This window comes from Toxoplasma gondii, chromosome Ib (genome assembly GCF_000006565.2).
Source record: "Toxoplasma gondii ME49 chromosome Ib, whole genome shotgun sequence".
In the NCBI taxonomy this organism is placed as follows: domain Eukaryota; phylum Apicomplexa; class Conoidasida; order Eucoccidiorida; family Sarcocystidae; genus Toxoplasma; species Toxoplasma gondii.
Window position 1 is genome coordinate 1,493,209 of NC_031468.1, and position 13,985 is coordinate 1,507,193.

At 51.1% G+C, this 13,985-nt stretch overlaps 2 protein-coding genes across 2 annotated transcripts; one reads left to right on the plus strand and one right to left on the minus strand.

The window, feature by feature from the left end:
- Positions 1-96: 96 nt before the first annotated feature.
- Positions 97-5,557, plus strand: TGME49_209860 (SRP40, C-terminal domain-containing protein; the record flags this gene model as incomplete). Its single annotated transcript, XM_018779484.1, has 6 exons — positions 97-156; positions 1,817-2,213; positions 2,814-2,980; positions 3,451-3,679; positions 4,307-4,471; positions 5,300-5,557. The coding sequence occupies 6 exons, from the start codon at positions 97-99 to the stop codon at positions 5,554-5,556; spliced, it is 1,275 nt and encodes a 424-aa protein (XP_018638421.1). The 3' UTR covers position 5,557.
- A 1,775-nt stretch (positions 5,558-7,332) lies between these two features.
- Positions 7,333-13,789, minus strand: TGME49_209870 (HAD hydrolase, family IIA protein; the record flags this gene model as incomplete). Its single annotated transcript, XM_018779485.1, has 8 exons — positions 7,333-8,084; positions 8,545-8,662; positions 9,003-9,147; positions 9,418-9,472; positions 10,403-11,297; positions 11,672-11,876; positions 12,262-12,465; positions 13,281-13,789. The coding sequence occupies 8 exons, from the start codon at positions 13,787-13,789 to the stop codon at positions 7,648-7,650; spliced, it is 2,568 nt and encodes an 855-aa protein (XP_018638420.1). The 3' UTR covers positions 7,333-7,647.
- Positions 13,790-13,985: the final 196 nt, after the last annotated feature.

Sequence of the window (13,985 nt, forward strand, 5' to 3'; positions counted from 1 at the left end):
AACTTCTTACTTGTGCTCGAGAAAAAGCTCGCCGGCAAGAACGGACGCCTGCAGACCGGTAGAGAGCGCTTCGTGTGCGTGAGAACTGCGTAAGGAATGCGGATGTCTATTCCTGGATTCTTGGGCCAGGAAGTCTTCCGTGGAACGCGTCCGCAGGTGAGTTCCGGAAAACAGGGGATCAGACGGGCAAGGAACTCGCTGAGTCTGTGCTGAACAGCGTCCCTAGGGAATCGAGTCTTTGTCTTCAAACAAGAGGAGACAGAAGGGAGAAGAAGGAAAAAGAAAACGGAGAAGGCGGCGCAGGCACACCCACACACCCTGTCTCTGCGTCGGGGAGAGAAAGAGAGAGAGAGGCTGAGGTCGTGTGTGTGCCGACGAAACAGACAGGTAGTAGCCTTCGGAGTTCGGCATTCTCTCTTTGAAATCCTTTTCTTTCGAGGTTTCCTCTGAGTTCGGAAATGCGACAAAGGTGACGAGACGCCGAGACTCGCAGGTGCTGTCTCTTTCTGTCCGAAACGGATGCCTCCGCGCAAAAGACGGCCTCCACACGACTCCCATGGCGATCTGGGCCGTTGCGCCGCGCTCGAGAAAAATTGAGAAAAATCGTGCAAGCCGCGCCTGCGACAGATGCAAGATGTCTTTCGGATGGCGGTCTGCTGAAACAGTCGCCCAATGCGGTCCTAGAATCACACGAACTCGGCGCGACAGCAAAAGTTCGACTGGAGTGACCCCAGTGCGTCGAAGCGAGTTTCAGCAGCAGCGCGTTGACGGGAACAGTGACCATGTTTTTAAGAACTGCGGCATGTCTTTTCGCTGTGTTGAGAAAGCAAGGAAATGCGTCGCCTTCTTTGCACGCAAGACAGAGGGGAGAATCGCTAGAAGACCCCAGGCTTCTCTTTTTGCCGCGGTCTGCCAAGAGAGAGAGAGAGAGAAAGAAAGAGCCACAGAGTGAGAAGAGCAAATGTCTTGCTTTTGCTAGCCTGCACGTGCAGAGCGGAGACTCCTCAGCACTCTACTGCTCTCGCTCGCGAGAAAGCGTTTGAAGAATCCCTCCAAATAGGAAAGCAAAAAAGAGAAGGGCACCTCACCCTCACCCACACACACGTACAGACATACACACGCATGCAAGCTCTCTCAGTGTCCCGCCAACAAACCGTTTCTAAGGTCGACAGATCCTGAGACGGAGGAAAACGATGCGGACCCAGACGATAACGAGAGAGATGTGATACAGATTCAACTAGACCGACAGATCATATTTATCCCTGTAGAAATAGGCATGAAACAAGGTAAATATGTGTATCGTGTACATATCTATATAGGGAGAAGGGGGTTGTATTTATGTTTTGAATGGAAATCTAGGCATCCGTATGCACGTGGTTTGGTTATTCGTATATTAACAGGAAGGCGAAAAAATGTACCTGTACGTTAGTAGAAAAAAAGGATCCGTGTGTGTGTGCTGGGGGGAGGGGAGGGAGGGGGAGGGGCGGTCTATGAATGGATGGTTTATGAATGGATAGATATAGGCGACACAGATATAAGTTGAGGAATGTTTAGGTAAATACAGAGAGGGTGAGGGAAGGAGGCACTCTGGAGGAGACACAGGACGCCTGTCCATCGCGTAGCTCAAGAGTCTGACATTATGCACCTCTCTAGAAGCTGAAAAGCCTCGCTTTCGCTGCAGGCGTTTTTCTCTTCAACATGTTGCTCTTGACTCTTCGGCTGTCCTCGACCGCCAGGGGGGCTACGCGGTTCTTCTGTCACTGCGTTCCTGCGCAGGCTGTCGTCTGCTTTTCTCCCATGCCTCGCTTGCATGCAGTTTTCCGCGGAGAGCGCCGCAGAAGGCAGGAAGCTGGAGACGCGCAGCTTCTCTGCAGAAGTCGCGGAAGACCTTCCGAATCTGATCGCGAGAAAACGGGATTTTTTCCTCCACACCCCTCTGAAGGCCAAGTTCAAAGTTCGCGCGATCCCGCAAAAGAAACCGAGCCGCGCATGCATCTATGCATGCTCGAAACTTGCGAGCGAAGCGACGGCCTCCCTCAACTTCCGCAGGCCGAGGGACTCCAAAGTGCGGCGACTTTTGGACTTCTGCCGTCAACTCACTCACCTTTTGCGTTTATTCGACTTCGTTCCAGCCCACAGGTCCCGTCGTTCGCCAGTCACCGCCTCGCTTCTCGCTGCATCTGCATCTGTTCGGGCGAATCTTCGCGTTGCGTGTGGGTCAATTTCGCTCAGTGCAGGCCGACGCTGAGCACTGCTGTCAAAAAAAAGCAAGCAAAAAATCAGATGTTTGAAGGGAGTGAAAGCGCGAAGTGTGTCAACTCTCTCTGTCTCACTCCCGGTCTCTCTTCCTCGATCTTCCAGTGCCAACTGCGCCTTCTCCGGATCCGTGTACGGAGCGAGATTTGATGTCCTCGTCTGAGGCTCTCTTGACGCTTCTCTCGTTCCTCCGCGCCGTCTCTCCCGTCCCCTCTTTCTTTCTTTTTGTGTTTGTCGCTTTCTCTGTCTTCCCTCTGTACGTCTTCTCGCCTCTCCTGCGAAGTCTCAAAACTCAGAGCTCTTCTTTCGTCTCCACGTCTCTTCTGTCCTCCCTGCTCTTCGTCGCCCGCAAGCTGCCTGCCTCCGTTCTGCCTGAACCTCTCGTCTGTTCCTTTCCGGTTTCCTCGCTTCCCTTCCCCAACGTTTTCTCGCGGCGAACGCCCGGTTCGGAAGGACTTCTCTCGTCCGCAGTAGTTTTCCGTCTCCCTGCCCTTCTCTGCCGGTCTGCGAAGACGCCAGACGCGACTTTTCTCCTCGCCTGCACTCGTTGCCCACAGGGAGGAGGCTCTCCACGGACTCTTTGCCGCGGATTCTGTGTTTCGGCTTATATTCGGGGAAAATGGACGCAAACAGCGGACCGCTGCTTCTCTCCCTCGTCGCCTTTCTGGACTCTCTCGGTCTGCGTAAGGCGGCGAAGGCTCTCCGCAAGGACAGCACGGCTCAGGTGCGTCTTTCGAAGTTTGCAACTCCAGAAACGTCTCTGTCCTTGTTTCAGGGGATCCTCCGTTCCTCACGCGTCTTCTTCTCTTTGCCTGGTCGTGGTATGCTTTCGCCCCTTTTGCATGCAGACTCCAAAGTGTTGCATGCAGAGGCGAAGCCGAGAAGATTTTCTTCTGCTCTGCCTCGGCTGGGAGTCTCGAGACCTCTCTTCGCCGTCCTTTTCTGTCTCTTCGCCGTCCTTTTCGTCTATGTCTCTGCGTTTTCTCTCTGGCGCCTTTCGTCTCTTTTTCGTCGCCGTCTCTGCATGCAGGTCCCGCACCAGAGCACTGGGTTCTCTCCACATGCGCTCACGCTCCTTCACACCTGCTCTGGAAAGGTTTGCGAGTCGCCGAAGAAAGGCGATTTCCCCTTGACTGCGAGAGAGATGTCGTTCGTTTCTCCTGCCGGTTCTTGTTGTCTGACGCCTCTGTATAGGGCCTTCTAACCGGAGAAGAGGCTGAGCTCTTCCCAGGCGCTACGCTGGCGCAGGTCGTCAAGCGCGGCCTGAGAGAGAAGAAGAGACACCGAGAACGCGAAGGAGAGGCGGCTGAAGAGACGCAGGCCGCAGCAGAGTCCAGCGAAAAGAAAAAGAAGAAGGTCGCCCTCGCAGGATCTGCAGACGCGCCAGAGGCCGCCGGCGAGCGAGAGAAGAAACAGAAGAAAAGTAAGAAGCGACGGGAGACGGGCAGAGAGGACGAAAGCGAAGAAGGAAGAAGCCGTCGAAGAAGGAAGCAAGTGGAGGAGAGAGAAAGGAGAGAGAAAGGAGAGAGTAGAGAGTAGAGAGCGAAGCCAGAAGCGACGAAAGGCTGCGGGGAGCCGGATGAACGACCGGCGTCAAGAGAGACATAAGAGAAAGAAAAGTCGACAGGGAAAAAAGTCCGTGAGACATTTGAGGAACCGTCTAGCTATGTTTTGGGGGTTGCATGCAGAAGAGACAAGAATACGAGTCTTAAAGGAGAAGCATGCACTTCCGTCGAGAGCGGAGGACCCGGCAGATCTGCAGAGGCAATGTTCTGAATGTTTTTCGAGATAAAAGAAATCGCATTCTCCTCCGTTTCCTCCACTTGCGGCCAGACAGTCGTCTCACGGGGAACGTCGCGCATCTGCTCCTCAAACTAGTAGACAGAGCAGCGGCGCGCGTAAAGGTTACGAGCTGCTCTTCCCGTTCACAAAGAAGTCTGAGGGAGGCTTGTTCACCGAAAGCGAGATGTTGGAGAGCCAGGCGAGAGGATAGGTAAAAGAGTTCTACGACAAGTTGCTTCCGTTTGGAGTTTCGTTCGTTTTTCTTCAGACAGATTCGAAGGAAAGACAAAGCAGAGAGCACAGAGGGAAGAGACTCCGTCGGCGGATAGCGAGGAGGCAGCGGAGACGACTGCGGAGGTCAACGAAACAGAGAATGGAGAGACAGACGCGTTTGCGAAGAAGGCTGAGAAAGGACAGAAGAACGAACATGCGTGTGGGTCCCGTTATCGGTGAATTGCAGAAACGATTCGATAGTCCTTTCATTCGGTGCTCCCAGTTGATCGAGGAAGTTATTCAGGTTTACTCTTGACGTTTTTTCAGTTAGTTTCGAAGATTGTCCAAGATAAAAAACACACCTGAAAGCGGATCGTTTTAATGCATGCACTTTTGCACTCCAAAATCGCGAAACAAGACTGCAGCCAGAGGGTGAAACGCGAGGAATATACAGAAAGAGACGGGGAAACGCGACTTGATGGCTAGGCACCCAGTTAAGGAGAGGAGGACTCGAGTGGATTGACAGGCGCGAGGCAGTGCATCACACAACAGCGCGAGACTCGGCTCTGGCAAGTTGCTCGTCTGGGGTCGGGGAAGGTTTGTCCATCGAAATCCAAGAGCTGCGTAGAAAACGATGTCGAGATAAAACGTAGATAGAGGTAGATCTGGAGAACGAGCTAGATACAGGAGTAGGGAGAAGCAGTGAGAAGAAAGAAAATTCAAAAGAGCGATGGAACAAGGAGGTATAAATCAGTAGGCAGGTGTAGCTAGGAAAAGCGGTGCGAACTCGAAAGCTGTGTTTGAGCAGACAGAGATCCATTGCCAAGGAGAAGAAAAGAAGAGGTGGATGTGCCTGCACATGTATGCGTTTGGGAGTCTGAAGAATGCAGTCTGTTGTGGGGTTCCAGACTGGCGTTCTTTCTTTTAATTTGGAGTCGCAGGATGAAGAATCAGTACGTCTTGTTCCGAAGTCTGTCTTTTCCAGTGATACAGCTGTTGTTATCTTTGTCACTTCCTCACTCCTCTTGGCTGTGTTCCTTCCTGTCAGCTGTGCTGCGAAGATTCAAGCGCGTCGACGAAAGCAAGTGGGTCGAGAAGATCAAGAAGGAAGACTTGAAAGACAATTCTTTCTGGAACAAGAAAGACGATTCGTTTGCTGTGAAGGCCGCACACGATCTGGGCAAAGTTCGCGGCAGAGACTTCCGGCATGAAAAAACGAAGAAGAAGAGAGCGAGTTGGAAGGGGTGTGGGGAGATTCCCATGACTGTGAACTCGATTCAGTTTGACTCCAGCGACGACGAATGAGAAGCGCATGTCCAATCGGCTACAAAAAAGAGGATGCATGTCTGACTGGTTGCGTTCTTTTCCGCGCAGCAGAAGCATGTCTGAAGCAGTGATTTTTCGCTCCAAAAAGAAGCAATCACTCTGCCGTTGCTGCGCTACCTGCTGGTAGCTTTACAGTGCAGAACGCCTCCATGCAATCTCCACGCTTGGCCTCGTTGTCCATGGAGTAGAGTTTCGATTTTCCAAGCGTTTCTCTTCACACATCGGCAATCCTCGTCAAGAAACCCACACACAGTGCTCCACGAGTGCATGCGCCTCCAAGAAACCTCCGAAAACGAAGTGTAGAGTGACTCCACATTTGCCGTTCTGTAAAAGATACTTCTTCCCCACAGAGACGCTCAGGTCGCTCCGAGGCTGCACACAGTTTTTTCCTTTTGTGCGCCCGTTTCCCCTCTAGATGAAATCCTCCACTCTCTTTGCTGGAGGTTCTCTGCCCTCGAAGTGTCTCTCCTGTCTCTCTCCTGTCTGTCTGCGGGAGTTAAAGAACGCTCACAGCCTCGTCAGTTGTCAGAAGAAAACGTGGATGCATGCATGCGGCTGTCGATATGTAGGAGCGACTCTGAGTAGTTGGGTAAAGCGCAGGTGCAGAGGCTGCGCAGCTGGGTACAAGAAGAGAGAGCAGTGCTCAACACAGCTGGACAGAAAGGCTAGCGATGGTGGACAGCGGAGCCTCCAGGGGGAGAAAGAACAGAGAAGAAACAGGTCTCATCCGCAAGTGCTTAGAACACTGTCTGAACGCTGAATGTCTGTCAAAGGGGGAGAAAGACTTTTTCGGAGCATGCCGGGCGTAGAGAGCTTCTTGTTTTGTTTTTCGACAGTTCAAGAGGCTTCTGCGACAAAGCCTTTTTAAACGGGGCTGAGTGAAGGTGCGACACACGCTTGCTCTCCAGTCTCTTCTTTAAATTCGGAAAACAAAGGAATGCTTGCTTTTCCTCCTGACTGTTGCCGCTGTGTCTGTTGAAAAAGAAAGCTGTTTCTGTACAAGTCTGGTCACGAGCTTCTCAGATGAGAAACAAACAAAAAGCTTGGCTTCCACGGAGGGTCGGCTCAACCATTCCGGGCCGAAATAAATCCACGAAAAAAAGAAAGACTCGCGCGTGAATATCTTTATGTGCTGACACATCTATATACCTGTATATACCCTCATATATATATATATATATATAAATGCATATATATATATATATATATATGTATTTATAAGTATACATATTTGCATGTAAGTGCATATCTGCATAGAAATGCGTATTCACACCTATATATATATATATATATATATATATATATATATATATATATATATATATGCATACACATATGCACATGTATATGTGTGTGTACAGATATCTACTCGTTGATTCTTTTTGCCTGAGTACTGGAGCCCAGCTTTCTACGCATTCCTGTTTATCTGTGTCTGTCTCTCTGCATCCTCGCGAGTTTCTGGGCATGCAGAAGCCTGGTTCGCTGTCCCTATTTGGTGCATCTGTCTAGGCGTCACTGTAGGTGGTGTGTACAAGGAAAAGTGAATGCGTGCAGTCCATCACTTGTGACCCAGGCCATTGTTCGAGCAAAGTGAAATGTGGAGGATGCCAAGTGAAGCGCATGCAGACCTGCCTTTTGCAGCTTCTCACGGGACTCATCCTGCATGCAGGTGTTCTGGCGGAGAGACGGGGAACGAGGCGCAAGCGAAAATCGATTCAAAAAAAGGGGAAGCCACGAACTTTTGCCTCCCTGAAAAACGTTCCCTCGCATGCGAAAGTCGCGAAAAGACTTGCCATGTCAGCTGATCGCTCGTCTGAAGCATCTCCCTTATTGTCCCTTCACAAGCACCCAATATAGCGTATGCATGCATATCTATCTATCTATATATATATATATGTATAAAAATATGTGTATATACACATATGCACATGTATAAATATATTTAAATGTATTTTAAAAAATAAATAAATATAAATATTTGAGTATATTTATATGTAATAACTATGTCTTTGTACGTGACACTTGTAAGCATCAAGAGACAGGAGAAGGCGTTTTTCAATTTTGGCATTTCTATTCGACCAGATGTGCTGCAGTTTCAATCACAAAGTCTGGAACAACGTAATCGAGGTCTCGACCGTGTTCCGCGTCTTCTGTCGCCGCGTCTGCGTGGAGTTTCCTCCTCTTTCTGCTTCCGTCCTCCCCCTTGCCGTCTGTCTCTTCTGTCTCTTCTGTCTCTTCTGCCTCTGTCGCGTGATTCTGTGTGTCATTCGACACCCCGTTTGTTTCGGTCGTTCTGCGTTGGACCGCAGGGTCTGTCTCTGCACGCGTCTCCAGGCCTTTGCATGCATGCATCGCCTGCTGCCGCATCTGAATGTGCCGGAGCAGAAGAGCTGCGTCGGTCACACCTGTGAGAGCGAGGACGCTGCGGACGCCGAGGCGCTGTGCGAAGCAAATGTCTGTGTCGAGGCGGTCTCCGACAAGACAGACGCGGTTCAGAGGAGTGGAGCCTGCAAACGAAAGAGGCGACATCTTCTCCAAAAGCGCGTTCTTCGCTTCCAGATCGCTCTTCCAGCTTCCCTCCTTCCTGTGCCCCGCCCTTGCGTTTCCATGTCTTTCTCTCGAGTTCCCCTCCTTCTGCTCCTTGTTCTCACTCACGCGGACTCCTTTCTCGGTGATGTACACTTCGCTGTCTCCTTTTGTTCGCCTGGAGACCTTTCCCTTCGGCTCTCCCTCTGGCTTTCTTGGCTTGCTGGCACATGTCTCTGCATGTCTCTCGCTGTTCTGGGTCTCTGTTCCCTGTAACTCTTCCGCGGATCGCCTTCTCTGTTCCTCGCCGACGTCAGGTCTCTTCCTCTTTCTTCTTCTCTCTCTCCCAGTTCTGCCGACGAGTGTGCTCGCTCTTCTCACCGTTCTCTTCTCTTTCCCACTGTTTTTTCTGTCTCCTTCCGTTCCTTATTTCAGGCCTACTCAGGACGTGAGTGAGGAGATACTCGCGGAGGATGTCCGAAGGTTTCCCCGCGACCTCCGCCTTCTTCCCCGTCGCCGCTTCGACTGCTTGAACCATCGTCCCCGCGCCTGCCCACACCTGCAGAAGGACGCAGAATCACCGGAAAACGCGCGGAGAGAACAAGGCGAAAAACGGAGACAGAGATACACAGACACCTCACGCCTCCTGCGCCTCCGTCAACAGGTTCTCTCTCCCTGATTCCCCCGTTCTCTCCGCATGTTTCTTGTGTTCGTTCCTTGTGCCTTCTCTCCTTCTTCTCTCTTTCTTCTCTCTTTCTTCTCTCTCTCGGACTCCCCCTCATCCCTCTCCTCATCCCATCCTCTCTCTCAGTCTCTGCTCTCTCCTTCTCCTTCGATCCTCTCTCCTCTCTCCTCTCTTCTTCTCTGGCGACGACAGTTTTTCGACGTCGTCGGCCTACCTGCGAGGGTGTGAAGTTGCCGAGCGCGTCTCTGTTGGTGCCGAGGAAGAAGGCGTCGTTGAAGTTTATGCAGAGCTGCGCGTACTGCAGCTTGTAGTAGTTGAAGCTCCGGTCCAATCCGACGACCACGGTGCCCACATCGCGCCTGGCCCCAGCGGCGCACAACGCATGCAGGGACGCAACTTTGACAGAAACCGAAGGGGCAGGAAGCGGTCGGGAGAGGCAGAAACGAGAAGAGCGGAGAAGACTCGCAAAGGAGAGAAAAGAGAGAAAAGGACCGCGAAGAAAGAGAGACAGCAGAGACACACGAACACCCGCGCGGGGAGACAAAGACGTGGAGCAGCGATGACTTTCAGAGCTCGACCATGCGGGAGGAGAAACGAAAAACGCATTTCTTCTCTGAAAAATGGCTTGCCTGAAATCAACGGCGAGGTCTTTGTTCTTCTGGAAGTCCAGGCGAATCTCCCCATCTGCCCCACAGAGACAAAAATACCGACAACGGATCAATACAGAAAACTGCGAAAGCGAAACCCAGTACCTCTCACTGTAAGCTCCGATTGCTCGACAACAACTCCCTTTCCCCGCTACGACGATCTGTCTCCTCTCTCTCTCCCTCCACGGAAAGGACTATCTTCTCTTTCTTGATTTTCTGTTCGACTGCGAATCGGCAGCACAGGCGAGGAGGTGCACAGAGAATAGCGAGCTGAAAAAAAGCAGAAGGTAAAGCAGAACCTGAGAGGCACTCGCCCACATACGCACAGAGATACAAACGACAGATGCGTTGCCTCGCTACCGCCTTTGCATCGCCAGGCCTGAGTCTGCGAGTCTCACAACTCCCTCGTCGGTGTTTTCTCTCGTCTTCCTTCAAAACGCCGTCTACGCAAATCCACCACAATTCTCTCCTCGTCTGAATCGCGATGCCTCGACTTGAAAATATACGCATATATAAATATATATATATACATATATTCATACAGAGACAGACATATTTACATACAAATCTATGCATATATATATATATATATGCATAATTGTTCATACAGAGACGGACAGATTTACATACATATCTCCGCATACATATGTTCATATATATTTATATATATATATATATATAGTCAGAGAGAGATCAGTACGTTTGCATGCATATTTGTACGCATCTACAGATATAGAGACGAAGACTGATGCGCAGGTCGATGGATGCGACGGCAATATCGGTTTCTGGATATCGACATGGAGTTGAAAAGACAGAGCTGGAGGGACAGACAGATGGAGGCGAAGAGCTGGGAGTTTATGCAGACGCATCTCCTTTGACGAGAGAGTCTGCATCACTTTTCAACATCCTTCTTCGCTGTGCGCATCCAAGCCTTTTTGTGCGCGAGAGATTCGTGGAAAAACCTCACCTGCCGGTCCGCCTAAGGTTTTGAATCCATGGTTGTGGAGTTCCTCCAGCAACCCTTCCTCTCCAATGACGTAAACAAGTGAATCGTCGATTTCCACTTTCTCTTCCTTCGTCTCGTTCTTCTCCTTCGCCGCGTTTTGCACTGTTCGCATTTTCGCTTTTTCTTGTCGGAAGGCAGCGCGTCTCTTCTGGAGGTACCAGCTGGCGACGACGGAGCTGCAGACGACTTGTTCTTCCGTTGCATGCACACCGAGGCTCTCCAGTTTCTTCAAGAAGCCTCTGCGGCTCTTCGTGCTGTTGTTCGTCAGAAAGTAGATCTTCTTTTGCTGCGCTCCAGAGCCGGACGCCGAAGACCTGCCGGCGTCGTCTGGGAGTTCTCTCTCCTCCTGCTTCCCTCCAGAGGCTCCGAACGCGTTCAGCAACTTCGCGACTCCTGGGAGCAGCTTGTCGCCATGCCACAGAACTCCGTCGCAGTCAAAGAGCAGGACATCGACATCCGCGAGAAACTCTGCGCCGGTCTGCTGCCCGCCCACATGCTTTCCTTCTTCGAGTGCATGCGCCGGAGCAAGAGGAGTCGCAGTCTCCGCTGGCGCGCGCGAAGCGCGACTCGGAACAATCAACCACGGCAAAGGCGCAGAGAGGAGCGACGCAGAGGGAGAGGCCATGGTGGAGAAGGAGGAGCGTAGAGAGGAGGGCAGATGGCGAAAGGAAGAAGAACGGCACGAAGCGAGAGGCAGAGGAAAAGGGGAGACGCAAAACGGTGAGGAGGAAGAAGAAGAAAAGAAGGAGGAAGAGAAGGAGGAAGAGAAGGAGGAAGAGAAGGAGGAAGAGGAAGAGCAGCAAGGGTGTTCGAGTGAGAGAGGTTTGAGGCGAGGTACAGCGAAGGCAAACGGTTTCTGCAGACAGCGGTGGAAAGGAGACGAACAGGTGAGGCGGCAGGGAAGTCGACGCGCGCATATGCTGCAGGTCATTGGTCGTTCGCCGAAGAAACCTTGAGAGAAACCGACGCACTCTCGAAGAAGGAAGCTCGCAAATGAGAAAAAGAGCAGGACGTAGATAGAGAGTCCAGAGAGACCAATGACACCGAAGGAAACAGCGTTGTCTGCGAGAGACGCAGAGGGCCGCGTCGACCGTCTCGAGGAAGAAAGAAACTCGCGAATTGAGGAAGAAAAGAAAAAGATCTCTGCGCTGAAAAAATGACCGCCGGAAGACCAAAGGCCATCTCGCTTTTTTCTGCTGCACACTGCGAAAAGAAGACCTGGCGCGGTACCCCTGTGACATGGGCTTTGCTCAATGGCTTTTTAATTGTCGCTTCTTTCGTCTCCATTTCCTGCAGAATCGCAAGCGTTTTCGCGGTGTTTTCTTTCCTAAATATGCAGAGCGCCGTCACTTCTCCAAGCTCTCGTGGAGGAAGCGGCTTCTGTCGCGGTAGCGCGGTTCTGGACCGTCTGGGCGTCTTCCTCGCCTCCCCTCTCCTGCGACACAGAAATGGCAGTACAGATGAGTCGACTTCTTTTTCTTACGCTTGAGCCAGAAAAACGAAAGATGCAGGCAAAAATTGCTGCTGCCCTCCCTCCACATACTCTTCCTCACTGCTCTGCATGCAGGTCAGAGCACACACAAAGAAAGTCGAGAGAGACAGCCGAGAGACGCAGGCGAGAGACACAAGGATAAACGCGAAGCACAGGAGCGGCAAAGGCGAGACAGGAGAGACATACTTGAGATAACAGGAGAACAGGGAAGAAGGCGAGTCGGATAGATGGAAGAGAAATTGGTAGACGCAGCAGGAGCTAAAGGAAGCAAGAGAACACAAGTGACCTAAAAGAAACAAAAGACCGAGAAAGAGAACACGAGACTCACGTTGATGTCGTTCGCTGTGAACAGGCCGCTAGAAGTTTGCCGGAGCCAGAGGAGAGGAGACAGGGGATTCTGTTTTCTCGTTTTCTGTCCACGAAAAGGAATCTACGCTTTGTTAGGGAGAGGAGGCTGGGTGACTGCCACAGTGCTCCTGTCGGTGCGTGTGCGTTCGTCTGTTTTCCTTCCTTTTTCATGGCGGAAGGAGTCCTGAAAGAGAGAATTGCATGTCTGATCAACGAAGAAGCGTCTGGTTCGCCGCACTCAGAAGGAACAGGCAAGCGGGGAGTGATGCTGCTGCCTATCGAAATCGCTCAAGTGCCAGAAGCAAAAGAGACTTTCTCTCGGCCCCAAGCACTCAGGAAAAAGAATCCAAAAAAGATCCAAGACGCTCCACAATGTCGACATTTCTCAGAGTGCTACTGAGTTGCACAGACAGGCCAATTGTCATCCACGCATAAAAACATGTATATGCAGATACATGGAGAAAGATCCACCCTTCAAAGGGCGTTTCATCCGTATGTGTAAGATATATGTGTGTGGAGAGAATCCCTAACTTCTAGCTATATACAGATGCATGTTGATCTACAGACACCAATACACTCACACATAAATCTGAACAAAGACATAATTATATATATATATATATGTCCGTCTCTGTCTCTCTCTCTCTCTATATATATATATATAATTCTATATTGGATTTTTGTATAGGTATTGATATATATATATATATTATGTGCATGGAATCTGTGTGTGTCGGCTTTGCGAGTGTGGAGCGGGGAGTCTCGCAGTATGAAGTTCGCTTCGACAAGAAGCTGGAGAAGAGCGAGAAACATGCGAACTGTTTTTGGACGGAGACCAAGAGCGTCTGGACGGAGAAACCGAGTCTGTGAATTGTCTTGGGGTGGAGTGTAGCCAACTGCGCGTCAAAAGCTAGCGAGTCTGAGGTTCGTTTGGAGGCGAGAAGTCAAGTTTGTGGTTTGTTGAAAGAGAGGAGACTTGCGGTGCTGTTTTCGGCCTACTTCCCCGCGGAAACGCGTCCGCTGTGTTGCCCCAAGGAGGTCTGTGGACGTCTGTTCCGGCCGTTCTCTTGCTGATGCGCGAGGAGAAGAGAAGGTATGCGAAGACGACAGGAGCGGGGCGACACTCTGCACCGAGCGAAAGTGAAAAAGAGGAAAGATCGGCAGACGCGCTTTCGTCTGGAACGGTGTCTCTCGGCCTTTGTCTTGAGTCTGAGGAAGGATGAGCAGTGCGTCTTCTTTCTCGGATGTCGATTCGAAAAAGTTCCCTCGCTCCCAAAAAGAAACTTTTCCTCCACCTCTTGATAAAAAAATGAGAAAAAAAGGAAACGGTGGACGAGAGAGAGGGTCCTGAGAGGAACGCGACACCCAGGACTGTTCGACTTTCCTTTCTCTCTCTCTGGCTCTGTCTGCTCTTTCTTGTGTGTCTCCCTCTTTTTCTTCCTCTCCTTTTCTTTCGCTCTTCTTCTCTCTCGTTTCTCCCTCTCTCCCTCTCTCTCTCTCTCTGCCATGATGAGGTCAAGTTTCTGGAATGTCCTCCTTTTTCTCCTTCCCGCCGCCTTCTTCGCGCGCGTTCCTCTGTCCTTTCCTCTCTTCTTCTCCCCTTCTACTCTGTTGCTTTCGACGAAGAGAGGCGAAAAGAGAAAGAGAGAAAATAAAAGTCAATAAAAGTCACCTCCCGCCCTGCGTGTCTGGGCTCACTCGCGA